Source organism: Triticum urartu, chromosome 7A, assembly GCF_056163025.1.
Source record: "Triticum urartu cultivar PI428250 chromosome 7A, HENAU_Tu73, whole genome shotgun sequence".
In the NCBI taxonomy this organism is placed as follows: Eukaryota; Viridiplantae; Streptophyta; class Magnoliopsida; order Poales; family Poaceae; genus Triticum; species Triticum urartu.
Window position 1 is genome coordinate 152,640,104 of NC_141879.1, and position 25,805 is coordinate 152,665,908.

The 25,805-nt window shown below is 39.7% G+C and overlaps 1 protein-coding gene across 1 annotated transcript; it reads left to right on the forward strand.

The window, feature by feature from the left end:
* The first annotated feature begins 4,016 nt into the window (after positions 1-4,016).
* On the forward strand, positions 4,017-5,308 carry LOC125522204 (protein PHOSPHATE-INDUCED 1-like). The gene has a single exon (XM_048687290.2). It carries the CDS (start codon positions 4,121-4,123, stop codon positions 5,090-5,092), a length of 972 nt encoding a protein of 323 aa, XP_048543247.1. The 5' UTR covers positions 4,017-4,120; the 3' UTR covers positions 5,093-5,308.
* Positions 5,309-25,805: the final 20,497 nt, after the last annotated feature.

Below are 25,805 nucleotides of genomic sequence, written 5' to 3' on the forward strand. Positions count from 1 at the left end.
GCGACCCCCGGGTCTCTTCTTTATTATATTTGCCTTTGTGATCTATTTTTATTTCCTTTTATTTTCAGATCTATTAATCCAAAAACCCAAAAATATCTCACTATTATTTGCTTTTATTTGCATTTATCAATCTACTACAATTTTTATTCCGCCTACTTGCCAATTTCTGGCGTCGTTACCCGAAAGGGATTGACAACCCCTTTAATACATCGGGTTGCGAGTATTTTTTATTTGTGTGCCGGAGCTGTTTACGTGGTGTTGCGTGGTTCTCGTATTGGTTCGATAACCTTGGTCTCATCACTGAGGGAAATACCTACAGTAGCTGTGCTCCATCATCCCTTTCTCTTTGGGGAATACCGATGTAGTTCAAGCCGCTATCATATACTAACCCCTCATGCTAACGACGAACTTGTGTAGGGATTGCACCCTTTTTTGGATGTGGTGATAGGATGACACCATAGTAGTTAGGATGAACTTGCTATGCTTTTGGGTATATGATCATGCATGCCTAAGTTTCTTCGGTTCCATGTGTTGTGTATTCCTTTGCTTGTTGCTATTTAGTCATGCTAGGCAAGTTGGTATGTGATATATAGAGGGAGGGTTCCAAGGATTTACATTCATAGCAAACATGCCAAGAAAAAAGTGACGCGCACCCGCTACACAGACAACTCCTTCTAAGGGTTTAAGTGTAGGCAGGAGGCACATAATGCTTACTCCAAGTTTGTCCGCGAGTAGAAGAGCAATGTTGAAGCAGGCAAGTCTCTTAGTTAGTCTAGGTTGTGTGGGATGAAGAACTTCATCATTATCGTCCAATTCGTCTTGAATGTAGTGTTGTTTTATTGATGTGATCGCTATGATCGTATGTAAGGTGTAGGTGGTAAACACATCACATAAGGTACAAGGTAAGCAGATTTAGACAGATGTATGTGACCAAGCAACGTCCGACACATCAGCACAACCGTAAGCGGACAACCAGCAGCAAGAGCTCCGTAGGGGCCAAACTGGGTCGTTGCCCGCCCAGGATTTTGACAAAAATAATAATTATGTATACATCTTCATAGGCCATCCCACCTACCCATCCTGTCAGACTCATCCCACACAGGGAGCGCACGACATCTGCAATCCTCTCTTGCCGTCTCACCGTCCAGGGTGCACCTGCCACTGGAGCGAGCTGCCCGCAGAGATCTTGCGTCAGTTGTCACCATCCACCTGCCCTCCTCCCTATCCCGAGCATCGGCGATGACATCTACTTGGTCGTTGATACGTCTCCAACGTATCTATAATTTTTGATTGTTCCATGCTGTTTTATTATCAATCTTGAATGTTTTATAATCATTTTGTAGTCATTTTATATCTTTTTTGGTACTAACCTATTGACATAGTGCCAAGTGCCAGTTGCTATTTTTTCCATGTTTGTTACATCACATAAAATCAATATGAAACAAAGTCCAAATGCCACGAAACTTTACAGAGATTTTTTATGGACCAGAAGGAATACATTGGACCCTGGTTGCACCTGGTGGGAGTCACTAGGAGGGGACAACCCACCAGGGCGCGCTAGGAGGCCCAGGCGCGCCCTGGTGGGTTGTGCCCACCTCGGGTGCCCCCGGACCACCTCTTTGCTCTATAAATACCCCAATATTTCAGAAACCCTAGGGGAGTTGACGAAATATTCATCCAGCCACCGCAGAGTCCAGAACCACCAGATCCAATCTAGACACCATCACGGAGGGGTTCACCACCTCCACTGGTGCCTCTCCGATGATGCGTGAGTAGTTCTTTGTAGACCTTCGGGTCCGTAGTTAGTAGCTAGATGGCTTCATCTCTCTCTCTCTCTCTTGATTCTCAATACAATGGTCTTTTGGAGATCCATATGATGTAACTCTTTTGCGGTGTGTTTGTTGGGATCGATGAACTTTGAGTTTATGATCAGATCTATCTTTTTATATCCATGAAAATATTTGAAGTTCTTTGATCTCTTTTATGCATGATCTCTTATAGCCCCATATTTCTTCTCCGATATTTGGATTTTGTTTGGCCAACTTGATCTATTTATCTTGTAATGGAAAGAAGTGCCCGGTAGTGGGTTCAATCTTACGGTGCTTGATGCCAGTGAGAGAAAGGGAACCGACACGTATGTATCATTGCTACTAAGGATAAAAAGATGAGATCTATATCTACCTCCATAGATAAACGGATCTCGTCTACATCATGCCATCGTTCTTATTGCATTATTCCGTTTTTCCATGAACTTAATACACTAGATGCATGCTGGATAGCGGTCGATGTGTGGAGTAATAATAGTAGATGCAGGTAGAAGTCGGTCTACTAATCTTGGACGTGATGCCTACATAATGATCATTGCCTGGATATCGTCATAATTATTTGAGGTTATATCAATTGCCCAACAGTAATTTTTTCACCAACCGCTTTGCTATTTTTCTCAAGAGAAGCCACTAGTGAAACCTACGACCCTCGGGTCTCTTTCTCATATTATTTGCCTTCGCGATCTATTTTTATTTGTTTTTATTTTCAGATCTATTAAACCAAAAAAATCCAAAAATACCTTGCTGCAATTTATTTTATTTGGCATTCGATCTATCAATATTTACAAGTCTCTCCCGTTAACACGCCATTTCTGGCGCCGTTATCCGAAAGGGATTGACAACCTCTTTAACACCTCGGGTTGCGAGTGGTTGTTATTTGTGTGCAAGGGCTGATTACGTTGTGTTGCTTGATTCTCCTACTGGATCGATAATCTTGGTTTCATATCTGAGGGAAATACCTACCACCGCTGTGCTGCATCATCCCTTTCTCTTTGGGAAAAAAACCGACGTAGCTTTAAGCGACATCAGTCGCGCCGTCGTGCCGCCGACAAACGCATGAGCTCCATGCATCTTGGCATCTGCTCTCCAAAGCTCCAACATTCAGTCTTGCCAACATCCCTGCTAGGCGCTGGTGCATGAGCCCCCTGCCTGCCGGCCTGATTTTTTGTAGGACACATCGCACAACACCAACAAGGCAACATAAGTAAACTAGCATCTTCCTCCAAATTCCCCATTTGATAAGCAATAGCCTGATTTCTTTCAGTTCCTTACATCTAGTGATAACTAATAGTCTGATCTTATGCAAATTGCAACCTAGGTAGTCATAGGCGGGGGAAATTAGACTCGGACAAGAGCTGTTTCGGTATTTAAAAGAAAAAGAGATGACATAGCCGAAGTTGAGTAAGACAATGTATTGCCCTTGCTTGAATTAGCTAACTTAATGGTGCTTCATGGTTTTGTATTGGCTAACTTAACGGTCCTTCATGGTTTGGTATTAGCTAACTTAATGATGCTTCATGATTGAATTGTATTTTGATGTGTGTGTCTATCTGCTCGCTCCATCTACCTTGCATCACATACTAATGCTTATGATTTAGATTTTTTTTAAAATCAGGCTCTTCTTTAGTTTGACCCGTCCGATAGTTTCTTTCAAGCTTCGCCATTGCACGCGACCAAACACAGAGGGCAAATTAGTGCATCATGGAGGGAGATAGTATGCTGACAACCAAACTATGTGCACAACATGATTTTCAACCTGCATCCTAAAATTGTGGGGAAAAAGATCTTACATTTCGAGATAGAGTGGCAATCTGCTTAAATTGAATAGAATAGGGATTTTTTTATTAAATTGGATATAATCTATCACCAACCAACACATATGCATAAAAATGAATTAACTCTTATTAGATCAGTAACTGCATAAATTTGAATTGTTTTACGTTTATAAACGGGTGGTTTCAGTACGTTTTCAGAGAAAGCAAGTGAGTAAGTGACTATTAGTGCACACGCGTTTGTATTAATCAACTAAGCAAGTGAGTAAGTCACTGCATTAGTGGACACGCGTTTATATCAAAGCAACTAGTTGGCTGGCAACAGCCTGGTTACTTGGACCACGGGAACGGCTCGTTTAGCATATGCGCAGCGGCATTCACATCTCGCACTGCGCTCCCCTATATAAACAGATCCCCGCTTGCCATTGCTTCCCACACACTCACAAATAGCACCATACACGACACGGACACGGACACGTACGCAAAACCTTCTTCCCAAATCTAAACCCCTCCTCCTCCCAAATGGCGAAGAGAAACCTCCTCCTCCTGGCGCTAATGGCGCTCGCCGCTAACATGGCATCCGCGTCGGCTACCACGAGCACGAGGAAGCTCATGTTCCTGGTCCAGCCCCAGCCGAACCTCCTCACGTACCACAACGGCGCCGTGCTGCACGGCGACATCCCCGTCTCCGTCCTCTGGTACGGCCGCTTCACGGCTGCGCAGAAGGCCATCGTCTCCGACTTCCTCCTCTCCCTCTCCGCCGCGCCCCGCGCGTCCCCGGCGCCGTCCGTGTCCCAGTGGTGGAGCAGCATCCACCAGCTGTACCTCTCCAAGGCGGCGGCCGTCGGCAAGAACGGCGAGCACGGCGCCGGCGCCACCAAGGCCGCGCGGGTGGTCCTGTCCGGCCAGGTCTCCGACGAGGCGTGCTCGCTCGGGAAGAGCATGAAGCTGTCCCAGCTCCCGGCGCTGGCGGCGAAGGCGAGGCCCGCCAAGGGCGGCATCGCGCTGGTGCTCACGGCGCAGGACGTGGGCGTGGAGGGGTTCTGCATGAGCCGGTGCGGCCGGCACGGGACCGTGGACGCCAAGTCCGGCACGGCCTACGTGTGGGCCGGCAACCCGGCGACGCAGTGCGCCGGGCAGTGCGCGTGGCCGTTCCACCAGCCGGCGTACGGGCCCCAGGCGCCGCCGCTGGCCGCGCCCAACGGCGACGTGGGCATGGACGGGCTCATCATCAACGTGGCCAGCATGGTGGCCGGCGCGGTGACCAACCCGTTCGGCGACGGGTTCTACCAGGGGGAGCGCGAGGCGCCGCTGGAGGCCGCGACGGCGTGCCCGGGGGTGTACGGCAAGGGGGCGTACCCCGGGTACGCCGGCCAGCTGCTGGTGGACGGCGCCACCGGAGCGAGCTACAACGCCCACGGCGCGCACGGGAGGAAGTACCTGCTCCCGGCGCTGTTCGACCCCGCCACCTCCGCCTGCTCCACGCTCGTCTAGTCGTACGGCGGCACAGTGGCAGCGACAAGTGAAGTGAGTCCAATCCGCTAGCTGCCCGTCTAGCCAAGAGTGTATTGGGTACAACTAGTACTGTACCGTAGTGCATATATGTGTGAATAGTTCGTATATGAGCTTGTGTTTGGATCTTCTCGTGCTAAATAAAAAAAATGTAAATCAGCCTTTGTACTGCACAAATGGAGTGTACACTAGTGGTAATTTTGTTTGTGTCGTACGGTACGGTACGGAAGCGGCAGCACGTGAACGAATTAATCTCGAACTTGGTGGTGAAGCTTATCTTATCTTCCGAGCGGCGCCGACGAGGACAAGGGGATGTCTGCTTCGATGAGGGATAGGCCTCGACCCTCTGGTCCGACGTGTCCGCGCTGCACATTGCCGTACTGGACAACAGAGCGCCCGTCCGTGGTGATGTGACACGTAAGACACGTTTCGGTGGTGACGCGTCACAGCATGTGTGACTGTGACCGAGAGTACTCTCTTTTTTCATGCTGCTGGGTGGGTTGTCTTTTAGAAAAAAAAGTAGAGATATCCAGGAAATCAAGGCGCTGTAGGAGAACGACTAGAGAGGTTATTATGGTCAAGCTTATCAGCCGCAATTAAAATAGTGAGTGATGCCCTTGCTGAGTACGAGCGTACAATGCCACGCACTGCTGTGTGGTTTAGGTTCTACTCCCTCCGTTTTATAATATAAGATCGTTGCTGTGTGGTTTAGGTTTTACTCCCTTCGTTCTATAATATAATATAAGATCATTTTACAAGCTAACTAGGTTCTACTCTATCTGTCCTACTCTCTTCGTTCGGAATTACTTGTCGCAGATATAAATATATCTAGATGTATTTTAATTTTATATATATATTCATTTCTTGAATATAAGATCGTTGCTGTATGGACAAAGAAAGTAGTTTGAGGAGATTGCTAGCCTTTGTATGAAATATATTATGCCCTCTAATTTAATACAGTCTCTTTTTCCTGCAAGAAAAAATAATTGAGTTGTGGGATCAACTATTTAGACTCATTTTTTGAGAAACACACGTAGTTTTACTCATACTCATAACAATTACAGGTATATTGGTTTGGATATAAAATTGACAAAATTACAAAGTAACTTCTACAACTAATAATTACATTGAAATCCTTGAAAACACCTTTAGCGTATCAGACTTCGCTAAAGAGGTTGCAATAGATTTCTTTTTTGACAGGTAGAGGTTGCAATGGGTGAGGATCATTTATTTAGACATCTAGGATAGGATATGTTGGGCTGGGTTGGGCTTGTCTGAGCAAAGATCTATTGGGCCTTAATAGTGCTTACCTTATCTCATGTTGTAGTGCTTAAATTTTCCAGATCTAGTCAGGAGCCCCGGGAGCAGCTAGTTAACGAGCGCTCCTTCAGGAGCCTCACAACTATCAGCGTCACTTCGCACGTTCTCAGTCATTCGCCACGTGTCACACTATGAATGCTTCCTTTGGATTTTGTTTTTTTTTATTTTTTCGCACGCGTTTTTGACTTTTTAAACGGTTTTTTCTGGGTTTTGGTTTTCTTCCGGTCTTTCTTACCTTTTTGATAAAAAAAAATCGAATTTTTTTGTGCGAAAATAACGCATTTCCCCCCGCAAGTCATGCTTTTTTTTCCACGAGAGGCACGGCTGTGCTTTAGCGAGAGTCACGGCCGTGCCTTCGGAAACGGGAAAAATGCGTTTTCTGTTTTTTTTTCTTTCGCGAGAGTCACGGTTTGCTTCCGCGAGAGGCACGGTTGTGCTTTCGCGGTCGTGCCTCTCGAAAAGGGAAAAACAAAACGCGTTTTTGTTTTTTTCTGTCGCGAGAGTCACGGTTTTGCTTCCGCGAGAGGCATGGTCGTGCTTTCGCGAGAGTCACGGCCATGCCTCTCGGAAAGGGAAAAAATATGTGTTTTCTGTTTTTTTCCTTCGCGAGAGTCACCGTTTTGCTTCCGCGAGGGGTATGGTTGTGCTTTCGCGAGAGTCACGGTCGTGCCTCTCGGAAACGGAAAAAACGCGTTTTCTGTTTTTTTTCCTTCCACAAGAGTCACGGTTTTGCTTTCACGACAGGCACGGACGTGATTTCGCGAGAGGCACGTGCGTGCCTCTTTCGGGAAGGGAAAAAAACTATGCTCCCGCTTTCGGTTTTTCGCCCGGTTTTTTTGTCCGTTTTTTTTGTGAGAAAAAAAGTTCGTCAAAACTTATCAACATGAGATCTAATTTTGAAGATCTCGACGTGAGGAATCCAACGATGAAAACGGTTCGAGATTTGGACGCACGGTTAAAAGATAAAACATTTTGAATAAACGAATCTAGAAAAAAAGGGAAAACTCTCATGTTGCGACAAGTGACGGCTGCATGTGCGCCATTTGTCGCGACCTAAGAAAGTGAAGCGTTCTTTCAATGAGTATTCCTTAATTAGTGATTTCAGGGAGCCCACCCTTGCGTGCGTCAAGAAGACGAGCATTCGCGCAGGGCGCGGTTGGATGGGCCGGCCCGTTTCTTGGCGTTACAGCGAGCCAGTGCCAAAAATCCCAAAAAAGAATGCTGTACGTAGGAATCATACTCCCAACCCAACGATAGAGAGTTACCGTTCCTTACCACTGGAGCTGCTGCGTCATTGCAATTAAAACGCTGCGTGACTACTTGAGAGCTATATGTACTGACTGATCCAAAAATAAAAAATTGACCATTGAACATTTTTTGATATGCGTTGAACATTTTTGTAATATACAATGAACATTTCTCAAATACCCATTGAACCTTTCTTGTCATATATGCTGAACAATTTGAAAAATACATATTTAACATTTTTTTGTGATATAACCTGAACAATTTAAAAATACACATTGAACATTTATCTTTGGAGGGCAATTCCATACGATGACATTTTTGAAAAAATGAATATATGCGCTGGACAATTTTCGGATACACACTGAACATTTGTGTAATATACAGTAAACAAAATTAAGAAACATAGTGAACATCTGTATATTCGTTGAAAAAACAAAGCTAAAAGAGAAAAACCAAAACCAAAAAAGGAAAACAGGACAAAAACCAAAAACCAGAAGAGAAACAGGAGAAAATCAAACCAGAAGAAATGTAAACAAAACTAGAAGAAGAAAACCGGAACAAAACCAGAAAAAAAAACAAGAGAGAAAACCAAACGTGGAAGAAAAAAAACTAACGAAAGAAACATCAGCGAACGAAAAAGAAGCACGCGAACCCCGTAGTGGGCCGGCCCAATATGCACGCGAACGAAACACCTGCGAGCGTTTCCTCGTCAGCTTGCCGCCCGCGCACGTCAAATAGGAATTGCCGATCTAGTCTGTCCTGGGATTCGTGGACGGATAGTCCACCTCCCACATACATGGAGCGCCCTTACGGGACTAACCCTAGAAAAAAGTGAACATGTATGAAATAGAGAAGATTTGCATGTTTTTGAAAAAACGAATCTTTTAAAAATTTGTGTGTTTTAAAAAAATGAATTTGTTTTGGAAACACAAATATTTTTGAAAAAACACCACATTTTTTGAAATACGTCAACATTTTCAAAAATATGAAACATGTACTATGATATAGAGAAGATTTTTCCAAGCATCTGCATTTCTTGAATTAATGAAATAATTTTTAAAATTATAACATTTATTGAAATTCTGAATAATTTTCGAAAACGATTTTTTAAAGGAACATTTTTAAAAAACTCCTAAAAATTCAAAACACAGACTTTTTTGAAAAGTCCAGTTTGGTTCTAAAATTCAGAAGAACTTTTGAATTTTTTGAATATTCCTCATAAGATTAGTTTTTTAAAAAGAAAACCAAAAAAAAAGAAAGAAACAACAGAATGAGCAAAAGAAACCATAAAACCCGAATCTAAACCTTCTAGAAAGTTCCCAAAAGCAGAAATGAACCGGCCCAGCTGGCTAGCTCCTGTGCGAAGCCCCGACAGTTTGACGCTAAGCACATCAAATAAGGATTTCACCTATTTCATGTTGCGCGTTCGATAGCTGCCAATCACGTACCTAGTAGCCCCCGACGACGCTAATTGCGCATATCCAATAAGCATACTAGGCTACTAAAGGTTATGTGCTATTCTCTGCTATTTCTTGAAAAATGATTCTCAGTTTTTTATCGTTGTTTGTCATTCAGTTTTTTTCTTGGTTGGTTCTTTTGTATCAAATACTTCCAAAATCACAAAATGTTCCGGAATTTAAAATATTGTGAACTTCACGATACATGTATTTAAAAAAATATTATTGTATATAAGAAATACTCATGAGTTTCAATTTTGTCTGTGAATTTGAAAAAATATCTGTGAATTGAAAAATTATTCATAATTTTGAAAAATATTCGCCAATTCTATAAATGTTTGTGCATTCAAAAATGTTCTCATATTCGAAAAATGTTTGCAAATTCAAAAATTATTCACACATGTGGAAAATGTCCATGAATTCAGAAAATGTCCACAAATACAAATTAAAAAAGGTGCATGAATACAAAATTATTCACTCATTCAAAAAAACTAAATTTTGAGAAATATTTTAGAATTCGAAAAATATTCAGAAGTTGAAAAAAATATAGGGCACATTTATTTCGGTTTTTCGCCTTTTAGTTTTCTTACTACATTAAAATATCGATAAACAAGATCAAAAATAGAGAAAAATGAGGGAACTAAAAATTGACTTAAAGAAACAAAAACAAATATAAAGATGACGAGGAAAAAGACAGACGGAACAACCAAAAGTCCAGTTTGGTTCTAAAATTCAGAAGAACTTTTGAATTTTTTGAATATTCCTCATAAGATTAGTTTTTTAAAAAGAAAACCAAAAAAAAAGAAAGAAACAACAGAATGAGCAAAAGAAACCATAAAACCCGAATCTAAACCTTCTAGAAAGTTCCCAAAAGCAGAAATGAACCGGCCCAGCTGGCTAGCTCCTGTGCGAAGCCCCGACAGTTTGACGCTAAGCACATCAAATAAGGATTTCACCTATTTCATGTTGCGCGTTCGATAGCTGCCAATCACGTACCTAGTAGCCCCCGACGACGCTAATTGCGCATATCCAATAAGCATACTAGGCTACTAAAGGTTATGTGCTATTCTCTGCTATTTCTTGAAAAATGATTCTCAGTTTTTTATCGTTGTTTGTCATTCAGTTTTTTTCTTGGTTGGTTCTTTTGTATCAAATACTTCCAAAATCACAAAATGTTCCGGAATTTAAAATATTGTGAACTTCACGATACATGTATTTAAAAAAATATTATTGTATATAAGAAATACTCATGAGTTTCAATTTTGTCTGTGAATTTGAAAAAATATCTGTGAATTGAAAAATTATTCATAATTTTGAAAAATATTCGCCAATTCTATAAATGTTTGTGCATTCAAAAATGTTCTCATATTCGAAAAATGTTTGCAAATTCAAAAATTATTCACACATGTGGAAAATGTCCATGAATTCAGAAAATGTCCACAAATACAAATTAAAAAAGGTGCATGAATACAAAATTATTCACTCATTCAAAAAAACTAAATTTTGAGAAATATTTTAGAATTCGAAAAATATTCAGAAGTTGAAAAAAATATAGGGCACATTTATTTCGGTTTTTCGCCTTTTAGTTTTCTTACTACATTAAAATATCGATAAACAAGATCAAAAATAGAGAAAAATGAGGGAACTAAAAATTGACTTAAAGAAACAAAAACAAATATAAAGATGACGAGGAAAAAGACAGACGGAACAACCAATTGGGCTGGCCTAGTATGCATTTCCTTGCTGTCTATAGCCGGGGACACCTATGTCTCACTTACAACACAATTGGGTTTGGTGCATTTGCTAAAAAACAAATTTGGTTTGGTGCAAAAAATGGCATGCCAATATTTGGCATTTCGTCAAATATTGGCTACTAATTGGCCGGTTATCAAGTTGTTTTGCCTATCTCACATAAAGTTATTATTATTTGGCAAGTATTGGTATTGTCAATATTTAGCAATGCCAACATTTGGCTAGCCAAATATTGGTAGCAAACCAATCATGCTCTTACTACAAGACCGGTCAGTTTGTGGCAGCACGTGCTGCGCGTTTGCTGCTTTGTTTTTTTCGTTTGTTAATTCTATTGCATTTTATTTTCATTTATCTTTTTATTTTTTCTTTCTGGTTCTTCCATGTTTTTTCTTTTTTTGTTTGTTTGGCTATGTCTTTCCTTTTTCTTCCTTTAATAAACTAAGAATGTTTCATCATTTATTTATTTCATTAATACATTTAATCGATGAACAATATGTGTTTCTTCTGTTTACTTTTTCCGTTTTCTACTATTTTTTGTCTATCATACAAGAGTTAATCGTGTCTTATAATAATTGCCATCGTAAAATTAAGAAAAAGTTCACCTTATATTAAGAAAATGTCAATGTGTTTAAAAATATATTTATTGTGTACTTGAAAACGGTTCAATGTATATCAAAAACATGTTCACTGTGCATTTTAAATTTATTCAGCGTATATCATAAAAATGTTCAATGTGTGTTTAAAAATTGTTCATTGTATATTAAAAAATCATATTAAAAAATTCAATATATATTTAAAAATTGTTCTGCATTTATAATAATTTTCAATATTATCGGAATTTCAAAATTTTGTTCATGTGTTTAATATTTGTTAAATTTTTCTCATGTTTTGAATGTTTAGTTTAAAATTTAATTTTTTTACACGAGCACAAAACATGATTATGATTTTTTTTAAAAAAAATTGTGCACATTTGTTCCAAGAAATGTTGAAAATCTGTTTAAGAAATTGATCTACCCGCTGCTCTTAGCACTTCAAATTTAGTGTTGCGTTTTAGGCAACCTCAATCGCCATTTCGACTGCTAAGTGATGCTGTTTCTATTCCTCTGGGTCGGGAGTTCATCTCCATGGTCTACTCCCTCCGTCCCAAATTATGTGTCGCTGATTTAGTACAAAGGGAGAGGTAATTCAATCCGAGCCTGGGCACCTGTGCACCTGATAAACAGTAAATAAAACAAATAGGAGAATATTACAGAAAAATCTGATTTTTTTGTATGCAAGATGCTTGAGTGCGCCAGCTGCGTGCAAACATGGGTAAATGGCATTTGACAAGGTCATGGCAAAAAAGACAAAATGAGCTCTGAAGAGTATTAATTTCATAAGCCCCAAAATTATCTTTTTATTTGTTGAAAGCTACTGAAATGTCCAAACTTCCATGACAATTTGCACGACAACAACGCACCTGAGGGAGCATCTACAACCGAGAGCCAAAACGCCGCGTCCCAAAAGGATTAATTTAATTTTGGTGATATATAAATTCCCTGGACTAGATGCCTGCGAATGGGCCAGCCCGTTGGTGTGCGCATACAGCGAAAACTCGACTATTGGACACATGCGAGCGTCCTACAACAAATACATATTGTGAATTCTTTAAAAAAATGTTCACGTATTATTATTTTTCCTGATTTTGGAAAAATGATAAGGAAATCATTAAATGTTCGTGCACTCAGAAAAAAATTGTGAATGAAAATAATGTTCACGGAAAAGAAAATCATGTATTCATAAATATTCAATTAAGGTATATGATTCCCAAAAAGATTCATGATTTCAAAAAATCTTCATGAGTTTGAAAAAAAATTGCGAGTTTCTCAAAAATGTTCAAAAATTTACAAAATTATTCACGAATTCAAAAATGTTCGTAGATAAAAAATGTTTGTGAATTCCAAAATTCTTTATGAATAAAAAAATAGTTCAAAAATTCATAAAAATATTCACGAGTTTGTAGATTTTTTTTACGGATTTATAAAATTGTTCTAAAACTTGAAAAGATTTGCATAATATGTTTCTGAATTCATAGAATTTAATACTCTAAATGTTTGCATAATGCCGGGCAATAACAAAGCCGTTATGGAGAGTATATACGTTGGGTTGCTATTAGCGACCCACGCTGCAAATAATAATTGCTGAGACGTAGGCAGCCTCGGCCGGCCCAGCGCTCAGGAGGCCACCGCCTTATTTTATTCCTTCTATTTATTCCGGATTTTGTTTTCATTTTTCATTTTTATCTTTTTACTTCCAAATATGCTAAATTATTATACTACAAAAACACTATACATAAACATTTGCAAAATGCTAATCATGCAATTGAAACATGTTAAATGTGTATAGAGAAAATGTTTCTCATGTATATGAAAAATATATTGAAAAATAAACAATGTGCATGAAAACAGTTGATGACGTATTTTTAAAATGTTAATCAAGTATTTGAGAAATGTTAGTCAAGCGTCTAAAAATGTTAAATGTGTGTAGAATTTTTTATCATGTATATGTAAAATGTATACGGAAGATATACAATGTGTATAAAAGATATTCATGTATTTAAAAAATGTTAAACATGTATCAAATATGTTCCTGATATATACGAAAAATATACGACATACATCAACTAAAAGTACACATCACAAAACATATAATTTAAAGTGTTTAGTTCTGTATTAAAAAAGTATATAAAAATGTTCCTAATATTTTTTTTAAATGCATATTGTGTGTGGATTTTCTTATTGCCATTAAGAAAGCAGTCCACTGTGTATTCAAAATATGTTGACCATGTTTTAAATTACAACTTTTCAAAAAGTTGTATTGGTAAAAAGATGTACATCATCTGTTTAAAAATTCCAACGTCAACAAAAATGTTTTACGCGCACCTTAAAAATGTACATTGTGTACTAAAAAACAAAGGCATGGAGTGAAGAGAAAAGTATCCAATGAAACTAGTGAAGTAACCAAAAAACCAACCAAAGCTGAAGGAGAAAACAAATAAAATGAAAAATAAGGAAACGGGAGAGAACAAATGCAAAAGAAGGGAAACTGTGAAAACTGAAAAGGAAAAAAGAAACCAAATAAGAAAGAACCAATTAAATTCAAGGAAAAATCAAACCTAAAAAATGAGGAAACGGGAGAGAACAAATGCAAAAGAAGGGAAACTGTGAAAACTGAAAAGGAAAAAAGAAACCAAATAAGAAAGAACCAATTGATTATATCACAGAAAGCGAAGAAAACTTAAAAAAATGAGGAAAAATAGCGAAAAGTAAAAAAGAAACAAAGGAGACCAAAGAAAAAGAAAACCTAAGAAAACCATTTGCAAAGGAATAGAAACAGTAAAACGGAGTAAAAACAAGGTATAGCAAAGAAAAGTGAAATAAAAGTAACAAGTAAAAACCAGTGAAAGCCCAAGAAAGAAACAAAGAAATCATAAGTAAACATAGGAAAAAGAAAGGAAAAAATCTAATGAAAATCGATAAAGAAGTAAAGGAAATAAAAAAGGCAAGAAAACTGGAGAAAATAAAGAAAACCAGCAAAGAAAAAAAGTAACAAAAAGAAAAAAAACAAAGAAAATGAGTAAAAACGATCGAAAAACCCACCCGCGAGCGAGTGTCTTAGATAAAAAACATAGTGAACAAAAAAAAAGTTTAAACCGCTCGGGCTAGTATGGTTGTGTGGAAGAAAACCCTGCAGTCAGACGGAGGCTGCTGTGCCTATAAGTTAGATATATTGTTCGCGCGTCCATAGCCCTAAAAAAAGTTCTGGCGTCCATAGCCGCGGAAATAGGAAATGCCCAAGCGAGAGTTCCTCGGGACGTTTTTGGTACCACAGGAAGTCCCTGTGTGCCGCTCATTGTGGCACTGTGTGTAGAGAGTTGTGCCGGTCCAACTCTCATTGGTTTATTTTGTTCTTTTTTTTTCATGTCTATTTCTTTTTGGAAAATGTTTGCATTTTTGAAATTGTTCAAAACTTCAATACACATTTTTTTATTACAATTTTGTTTTTACAAATGTTAAAGATACTTGCGTTTACAAAAAATGTTTGCACTTTTCAAAAATTGAGTTAAACAGTTCATGTTTTGATTTTTTTTCACAAAATCACAAGAAATCGTGTTTAAAAAAAATAACGTTTTACAAAAATTGTTCACAATTTTTTAAGAAAATTCGTTTTGAAAATTTGCTCGGGAAGTGAAAAGAAGGTTCACATTAAAAAAATTATTCACAAATTTGATAAATATATCAAGTTTTTAAAATTTGTTCATAATTTTCAGAAAAAAGTTGTGTTCATCAAATATTGTTTAGTATTTTTTTTTCTAAATTTCAGGAAATATAAAAAAAATAGTAAACGGATCTGCTACTGCAGTCAGTTCTTATTAGTGAGAAAAACTCACTAGCTTCGCTAGCTAGCTACATGTGTCCAGATGTCGAGGGTTGGAGTTCGGTTTCTGTCAGTGGCTCCATTTTTTTTTGTGATTTTTACACCGCTTGCATCCGCATGGGTCGGCCCAAGTGGGGGACTCTCCTTTGTGAAACTCGAACAATTCACAGCAATAAGCGACACATAGGATTGTCTCAATTGTCTCAAAAAAAAACATAGGATTGTCTCAAAAAAAGCGACACATAGGAGGTCCCGTCACTGCATAGGGTGAGGGGAGACTAGTAAAGACGTACCCATGGTGCACTTTGAGCCTGCCTAGTGGAGAAGTGGGGTGCCTATTTTTTCATTCTGTTTCGTTTCTTTTTTGTTTTTGAGTTCTTCTTTTTTCGTTTAAACAAAATTCAATGAAATGTTAGCGAATATGAAAAATGTTCAAAATTCCCGGAGTAGCTGAGCCTGGACGCCAAAACTTTCTTCTCATATGAAATAAGCATGATAAGCACGAACCATTTTTTTTGCAAATAACACATGAAAGCCAAGTAAACTTATTACTGAGTGTACTCAAGCTAAATCATCATAATTTAGAGAACACAAATTCAATGTAAACAATCAATATTTACAAAAAAAACAATTCAATGTCATGCTTTTTTTCAAAGGTTGCACTTACCAATAAAACTAACTTAAAATAATGACTAGGAACAAAATGTCATCCTTGGTGCTCCTGTGATTCGTGCGTGCTCGAGGCAAGGTAGCGTCCAGGTGTGATGCGGTGAGATGAAAAGGACAGGATCGGGAGGCAACCATCCTGGGAGCAGTCTGGATGAAGGCAAGTAGGAAGAAGTCTTTCTTGACTCCGTGTGCAATGCTTAAGAGGAAAACATGGAGATTGGTCCCAAAGGCGAGATACCTACAAAGATGACGGGGAGGTCGATCCACTGGCCATGGATATTGTGGCGGTGCTTGTCCATCACACCTAGAATGCCCTCGGGTGCGGGCTAGGTGGAGCCGCTGTTGGTCATGGCGTAATCGAGCGATATGGGTCATGGTCCTTGGCGACGGTGTCACGTCTAGGGTTCCGGGAGACGAGGGGAAACAAGCCGAGTGGGAAGGGAGAGCCACAAGGTTGCTTGGGAGGGGGTCAGGAAGGAGCATCAGGTTCATGGCAAGAGTCACCAAAGAGAGAAAGAGAGGGACAAAAACCATGGTGAGACGAATGGAAAAAACAACGCGATGGGAGGAACAAAAAAACTAGTGGAAGGGAGGGACAAATGAAGGCAGACAAAACAGATGACGGGAGATGGATCTTTCCACTCTTTTAAGGTAAGTAGTGAGTCAACTGGCTTTTCTGTAAGAGACAAACCAAGGCAAGTCCTACCACGCATTGCGAACTACCATCTAAATGCAAGGGGAGGGGAACGAGCAACTTAAACGGAGCCAACCCGTTTACCTTTTCAAATTTTCTTGGTTATGGAACCTTCGGGAAGGTTTTGTCCGATTTCTTGTTGTTCTTCTTCCTATTGTTTCTACTTAATGGGGTTCTTTTTTTCATCAAATTTTCATGTTTTTTCAAAAGTTTCCTTGCAAAGGATGTAAAAATTTAGCAAGAATGTCCGGGGTTTCAAAAGTTGTCCGCTCTTTAAAAAATTGTTCATGTTCTTCAAAAATTGTTTCAATTTTTTTAAAACAATCATGTTTAAAAAATATCAAATTTCTAAAGTAGTTCATATTTTCCTAAAAAAGTCTGAAATTTTAAAAATATTCTTATTTTTAAAACAAGTTTGTGTTTCAAAAAAGTTCACAAATTCAAAAAATTTCTTCCTTTTTAAGAAATCTTAGATAAAACTTTCAATTTTTTAAAAATGTTCTTACAGTAAAATATATTCGTATTTCTAAAAGTTTAGAAATTTCGAAAAATCTTCATGTTTTCAAAAAATGTTCTAAAGTTTCGGATAATGTGCAGAAATTTAAAAAATTGCTCGTGTGAAAAGATATATTTGTGTTTTCGAAAAATAAGTAGGAATTTAAAAGCATGATCCCAAATTTTAAAAAATGTTCCCTAGAGTACACTGCTATAGTGTACTCTTTGCTGCGAGGTTTTTAATACATACTAGATCATTGATGGCGCGCGATGCTGCGCCCTTCTATTTGGATTTTTCTTTAATATAGATAGACATGATCATGACCATTAATTAGATTTGCATATATTGACCCATATATTTGTGAGCAACACAAGGGAGGTTAGTATTAATTGGTTTGCAAGAAGTAATGTGGCAGTATAGTATGTCAGGATAGAGTTTTATCTTTGGTCTAATGGGATTTAGTCGGCGCAAGGACAGTCAACATGTGATGGGGTAGACAATTATAAAATAACAAAAGGAAAGTATGATTCATAGTTGGGACTATAAATTAGTACATGATGGTTCAATTGGAAGGTAGAAAAATAGAACAACTATATGAGGCGCTGTTCTGAACAATAGCAGATAGCACGGAAAATAAATGGAGGGCAAGCAGATGCAATAGAATACCTAGCGAAGGATGGAGAAGCACAAGAGCGAGAAATAAAAACAAGCCAACACATCGAAGCCTGGACAAACGACATAACTAATTTAGTATAACACAGTAGCTCGACATTGTATAAGACAACAACATGTGAAGGTCTTGCCTAAATGAAATCACTCAACAAGTGGTTTACAACATTTACATAAAGTCTATTCTAAGCTTATGAAATAACATAACAAGAAGCTGCCCAAAAGCATCTAGGAGTGGAATTACATGTTTTCTGATCCAAAAGAACAAAAAAGAAAGACCTTCGAGTCAAAATGATGCATAGAAAGCTTCACAAGAACATCAGTTGCAACAATGGACTATGGAGGTTAATGGCATCTGCTATAGTGAGTCTATGCTATGATACCGGTAGGAAAAACTATTAATTGCTGAGTAAAATGGTTCCTCTTGTGCACTCCATCAACATCCGGTATGCATGTTGTTAAGGAAATAAAAAAATAATGACAAAAGTAATATAAGGGCTTAACAAAGAGAGAGTTTTCCTGGACCAGACAATGGAGCCTGCCGCCGCGCATCATGGCTGCCACTTGTCATCACGAATGCTACCTTGGCCACTTGCCTCTTGGCACTTGATGGTTTATTTGACACCAACGAATGCTTCTTCATGCAAGGAGTTTTGTTCCAGACCAAATTCTTATGAACCCAAAACTAAGCATAATCACATAGGCAAAAAGTACAGAATCAGTTCAGTTAGGAGTGAAAAGCGTTGCAATTTAAATCTTCAGCACATTTCAATCCATTAAGCACAAAAACAAACCATTGTAAATCAAGTGAAATTTCAACATTTGGCTCTAAGTAGATGGTCAATTTGTTCTTGTGAATTGAGCAAAAAATTAAAATGGCGGGTACATTTTTGCACAGAAGCATGTATGACAGAACTGTAAAACATATAAACCGTACCACCAAAAGTATGATTCTCATCAAACTGTGTGCACATCGTACCAGCTCTAGACAGAGAAGGGTGATGGTGATGATGCGTTTCACCTCCTGCACTCCCTCGAACGTTGCCTTACCAGGCTTAGCTGCTAATGTGAATTTTTTGCCAAGTGTAGCAATGAGTGGTCCAGCATACAAAAAAACAGATACACTGGTGAATGGAACTTAAATAGTAACATTGTGGATGTACATACCAAAACCATCTTATCTCATGCATACATCTGGACCACAAAGGTGATGTAACCCAATTAAGCTCCATGCACCTATAGTGAATAGGATTAAGTTAACAACATTTTCCAGAAACTAAAGGCAATGAGTTAGTTAAAGCATAAGAATAGGTATTGAACAGTGACATGAGGAATACCGTCGCACGTAGCCCAAGTGTAAGTGCATCAGGTGCCCCCTTATTGGTTTGGAGTATTAAAGACAAATAGGTCGAGGAACTAATGTGTTTATGAGTATACACAGGAGATAGAGTCCCCGAGGATTTGGTTTAACACATGAAAGATGACCCCTAAAAATGGATTTCTCCAAGTGAAGAATTTGGTGATGAAATTGGTACGACCTTTGAAGAAATTGATGTGAAGACTTTGAAGCTTGAAGACTTTGTTTTCATAGTTTCTTTTCTTCTTCTTTGAGTCATTGGGAAAACCGTGCTGTTAAAGGGGGTCCAGGTGAAACATATTTCACATTTCCAAAGTGATGCTCAAACTTACTCAAACCCATACACAAAAGTCGCTTCGAGTGAAGCCTTTGGAAATCTTCAGTATAGCCGACGCATTTGCTAGCGACAGTGGTGTAGTTCATCTGGTCGCTGGCGAATTTGGTCATGTTGAGGAGTTAGGAGTTCGCCAGTGCGATCTGCCTAAAAGTGAGGAAATTGAGTGCCCCGATGAATTTGAGAGTTCAAATTCTGACCATTGCTGCGCCGTGTGCCAGCTGTCAAGTGGATCCTTATCTCGACAATGGTCCAATCAGAGAAGGGCATTTATGAGAATTCATGTCAGGTTGCCCCTGGCTATAAATAGCCGCCCCACAACCACTTGTTAGTTGGCTGTTTCGAGAAAACTTGACACTTATCATTTGAGAGCAACCCATCCTCTCACGACTTTGAGAGAATCCTAAGTGAGGAAAAACCCAGAGCCAAAGTGATTGAGCATCACTGAACATATTGATCTGTGCGATCCAACGCCTGTTACCTTTGAAGACTGTCATTCTTCCAGACGGTTACGCGTCAAGTTCTGAGTACACCAAGAGTCATTGTGGTGTGCCGGTGAACAAGTCTGTGAAGGTTTTGGAAGTCTACCTTGAAGATTTACCACGAGTGATTGGGCGAGGTCTGCGGGCCTTAGCTCAAGAGGAATATGGTGAGGATTGTGTGTACTCTGAGTTGCGACTCGGCCGCCTCAACCAGACATACAACTGATGCAGCAACTGGAACTGGTCTACCAAATTGCTTCGTCTTCATCGAGCCAACTTGGTTTCAAACTCCTCACCCTCTCTTACATTATTCCGCTGCTGGAGAATTTGTGATCTATGCTCTAATGAATTTAAACTGAAGTATTTCATCAAGCTATCTTTCATTTCCCCAGTTCATATTCTTCATGCTTTTATGACTGTATGATTACACGTTCTTTACTCTTCTGTATCTTGATTGCATGTACTCTGATTCTGTGATGACTTAGTTTCCCTTGCGTTTCTATCTCTTCACTCTAATCTTCGTCAAATTCTTTAGAGTTTGACAAATTTCTAAAAATCTCCCATTCACCCCCTTATGGGAGATAACCTGGACTTTAATTGGTATCAGAGCAAGGTACTCCCTTGTTCTGTGTGATTTTGGTTTAACCACCTGGAGTTTTAGTTATGTCGACCGCAGGTATGATCAAGGTTTCTGCCGCATGGCCCATCTTCGATGGCAAAAACTATCCTTACTAGAAGAACAAGATGCACATGCATCTTGAGGCAATTGACAATGATCTCTGGTTCATCGTTGAGAACGGCGTTCCCACTGTTGCTCCTAGCATCAATGCTGCTGATGTGAAGAGATTCAAGCAACTCGACTCTCAAGCGAAGAACATCATATATGGACATCTCAACAAAGGGTAGTATGGCAGAGTGAGTGGACTGGAAACATCAAAGCTGATCTAGGACAGGCTCTCCAAGGTCAATGGAGGAGTTTCCACTCAACGTGAATCTCGAGTTGATGTGCTTCGCAATCTCTTCAACCGCTTCAAGAGGCTTGATAATGAAGATGTTAAAAAAAAATTCTATCGCCTCACTAATATTTCCAATGAGCTACAAGCACTAGGTGCTACTGACATCACTGACCACAAGGTGGTGAAGAAATTGCTAAGATCTCTTGACAGCTCCTTTGACACCCTTGCCCTGATGATTCAAGAGCGTCCTGATTACAAGCCATTTGACCCCGCTGATGTTCTTGAGAGGCTCAATACTCATGAATTTCAGCAAGCTGAGAAGAGGGACATGTATGGTCACAGCTATGGACGACCTCGTGCTCTAAAGGAAAAGGATAAAGCAAAGGAAATTTCGTCATCTGAAGAGGATGAAGAAGTGTTAGAATGTAGTACTGATGATACTGAGGAAATTGGCAGAGAATTGGCTATGCTTGTGAGGAAGTTCCAGAAGTTCTCGAAAGTCTTCAAAGTACGATTCGAAGAACACTGAAGCTTCTACTCGAGACCACGATAAAAGTACTTGCCACAAAATGCAAGAAGCCAGGCCATTACATCACCGATTGCCCTCTCTTGAAAAAAGGCTCAAAGAATAAAAAGTCTAGCAAGGATGATGATTCTGATGAAAAAAAGAAGAAGTCATCAAAGTATTCATCAAAGAAGAAAAGCACCTCCGACAGAGCTCGTGCTTTCATTGGGAAGGAAATGGATTCCGAGGAAGAATCTGAGGAAGCTGAGGAATCTAAGGAGGAATCTGACTCTGGGGTTTTAAGTTTGGCTCTCGCTACTGAGTTCATCAGCAAGTCCATCTTCGATCATGAAGAAAAAAGTGACTCCACCAACTCTGAAGACTATGCTGATGACTACGCTCCCACCTATTGCTTCATGGAAAGAGGTGTCAAGGTAACCTCATGTGAAGCCTACTTTAATACCTCAAGTGATGATGAGTCTAAATGTGAAGCAAACAAGAAACTTGCTATAATTCCAAATGAACAACAAAATGCTATGGAAAAGATTCAAAAATTGCTAGACAAAAGTGATGATCTGTTAGATGAGAAAATGGATCATAGTCAAGGTTAGTCTGAGGATCTTAGACGCCTAAAGTCACAATATGACGAACTTGAAAGTTGTCATGTGGCCCTCTCAGTTGCACACGAGAAGCTATCCTATGAATTACTTCAAAGGAAGCAAGAGCTCGAGAAGCTGAGAGCGTCTCATGATGATATTTAGAAAGACAACGATTCATTACTCGCTCAACAGATCAGCACTCCTCAGGAAGAATTTGTTGCTCCATGCTTAAAATGCCTTGAACGTGATAATGCAAATTCTTCAGCTGAATGTTCAAATGCTTCAACTATTTCTATAGCTTCAAATGTATCTATGGTTTCAATTCCCTCATCTGAGGAGACCACTAGTGTCACTGACGAAAATGCAGGTCTGAAGAAATTGTACGTGACAGGAATGTAGAAAAGCCTAAAGGGCACCAAACACTTTGTGATGTGCTCAAGAAGCAGATTCTGAACAAGAACCCTAGGAAAGAGGGTATTGCTTTTGAGAGAAAGCTGAACGCAGATGGATCTTATTAGAAACCTGAGCAGTGTCCCAAAACCACATGGGTTGCTACAAAAGGACCTCCAGTTGATCCATCCACTCTATCTGGCTACAATTATGATACTCCACATCCTTCTGATGAGTCATCTGAATCCAACTACAATCTATTCAAAAATTAGAATGGTGAAGTATTTGCTAGATTTGCTGGTACTAACTGCAGGAATGGTCCCCAAGTGAAGAAAATCTAGGTGCCCAAAAGTGTTCTTCAAAATCTTCAAGTGAATGTCATCATGACACCACCGAAGAAAAGGAACAGACCTAGGGCAAATTCTTCACCTAGACCAAAGTCGTCAAATGGACACAGGCCAACTCATGCTCGTACTAACACAGGCCAACTCATGCTCGTACTAACACTTCTATGTAGGGAAACAGACAACGATCTGATGAATATGTGCATTTTTCTCAAATCACTATGTGCATAGAACTGCCAAGAGTTTCTCTGCATATTCTTATGAGTACTACACTCCGCCTGTGAAGAGAAATGCATATTCGTCAATGCCTAAGTTCTCTATCAATGCTTTGTGTTACATTGCTTCTCAGCCACCCACTCAGATGTGGGTGGTTAAGAAGAAGAACTAATCTCTTTTACAGGGTCAGGTCTTCAGACACAATAAATGTCTGATGAATTTGTTGAAGGCCTGGCATAATGCTTGTTGGAATGCAAGCTAATCATGATGAAATGAATTCCTCATTTCACACATCCCTATGTTGCTAGTTATATGCTTACTGATGAAATTCACTGATGAAATTGACCATCATATTCTTCAACTGAAGTATATGAATTTGTAAGTGAGACTAATGCTTCTACATGATGATACTCCCAAAGCTACTGAATGGGTTCTGGACAATGGCTGCACCAATCACATGACTGCTGACAGGAATCTCCTCACCAATGCTCCCCTTGCTTCGTCTCATCTGAAGCATATCACCTACGCTGACAAGGAAGAAAGCAAGGTATTGGGTCTAGGTAAGGTTGCTATCTCAAAGGATCGACAAATGGAAAAGGTGATGCTTGTCGAGTCCCTAGGATACAACCTCATGTCTGTCTCAATGCTTTGTGATCTTGATATGATTGTCATCTTTGGCAAATATAGATGCATTGTGCTAATGGAATATGAAAAGTCCAAAGTCTTCGAAGGCTTTAGGGGAGGTGATTTGTATATTGTAGATTTCTCTCTAGGTCCTCAACCGACACGTGTCTACTGGCAAAAGCTTCATAGTGCTGGCTATGGAATCGATGACTTGGACATGCTGGCATGAGGAATTTGAGCACACTCATCAATAAGAAGCACATCATTGGCATCGATGGCGTCAAATTCATCAAAGATCACCTTTGCGGTGCTTGTGAGGCTGGAAAGATGACAAGATCCAAGCACTCCACGAAGACAATCATGACCACTACTCGTCCCTTTGATTTACTTCATATGGATCTCTTTGGTCCTACTCATTATGCCACACTAACCAATGCAACATCACTTTATGGATTTGTCATAGTTGATGATCATTCTTGTTACACATGGGTGCATATCATTACCTTCAAGACTGAAGTGCAGGGTGTCTTCAGACAGTTCGCAAACTGTGACATGATGAATTATGGCATCAAGATCAAGCATATCAGAAGTGAAAATGGCACCGAGTTCAAGAACACATGCCTTGATGACTATCTTGACAAACTTGGTATCACTCATGAGCTATCTACTCCTTATACTCCTCAGAAGAATGGAATCGCTGAGCGCAAGAACATGGCACTCATTGAGATGGCCCACACTATGCTTGATAAATACAAGAGATCTCGTCGATGGTGGCCTTAAGCAATTGATACTGCTTGTCACATCATCAATCGGGTATATCTTCACAAATTCCTTAAGAATACTTCATATGAGCTCCTCACTGATAAAAAGCACAAGGTAAGTTATTTCAAAGTCTTTGGTGCTAAATGTTAGATTAGAGATCCACATCACAATTCCAAATTTGCACTGAAAGCACATGAGGGTTTTATGCTTGGTTACAGAAAAGACTCGCACACCTACAGAGTCTTCAAAACCTATCAAAACAAGGTGGTTGAAACTGTATACGTGTGGTTAACGGCTCGCAAAGAGAGCACCTGCCTTCTGTGCTAGATGAAATGCCTCCTGAGGAATCCATCAAGCTGATGAGCACTAGTGAAATAGTGCCCAGTGAAGAAATAGCTGAAGAAGAAGTGATCATTCCTCGTCATGAAGAAACTACTACTCCTGAAGAAAGTGACTCCGAGGAAAATGCTCAATCTCTACAAGGCCCTCGTCCATCTCATCCACGAGTGGCGGATGAAGTGCAGATTGAGAAGATCCTCGACAATATCAACACACCTGGTCCCCTCACTCACACAAGAGCTTCACGTTTAGCTAACTTTTGTGGGCATTTTGCATTTGTCTATATCACAGAGCCCACCAAAGTTGTGATGCATTTCTGGAACTTGAGTGGATTCAAGCCATGCAAGAAGAATTGCAACAATTCGAGCTCAACAATGTGTGGGAGCTTGTCAATCGTCCTGATCCACGCAAGCACAATATCATTGGCACTAAGTGGATCTATCGCAACAAGCAAGACAAAAATGACCAAGTGGTAAGAAATAAGGCTCGTCTTGTAGCACAAGGATACACACATGTTGAGGGTATTGATTTCGGTGAAACATTTTCACCCGTTGCTAGACTTGAAACTATTCGTATATTGCTTGCATATGCTAACCATCACAATATTCTCTTATATCAAATGGATGTGAAAAGTGCATTCCTCAATGGTAAGCTTGAGGAAGAAGTATATGTTGCTCAACCACCAGGTTTTGAGGATCCAAAATATCCTGACAAAGTCTTCAGACTGAACAACGCTCTCTATGGCCTCAAGAAAGCCCCACAGGCTTGGTATGACACTCTGCAGGAATTACGCCGGAGATCATGTGGATCGCAAGTCTACATCAGGAAGATGCCATCTCCTCGGACAATCACTTGTCTATTTATCCTCAAAGAAGCAGACTAGCGTGGAACTTTTCACAGTTGAGGCTGAATACATTGCCACTGGTGCCTGTTGCTCACAGTTGCTATGGATGAAGCAAACCCTCAAGGACTATGGCGTCAACGTGAAGAAAGTCCCTCTCTTTTGTGACAATGATAGTTCTATCAAGATCGCCCATAACCCTGTGCAACATTCCAAGACAAAGCA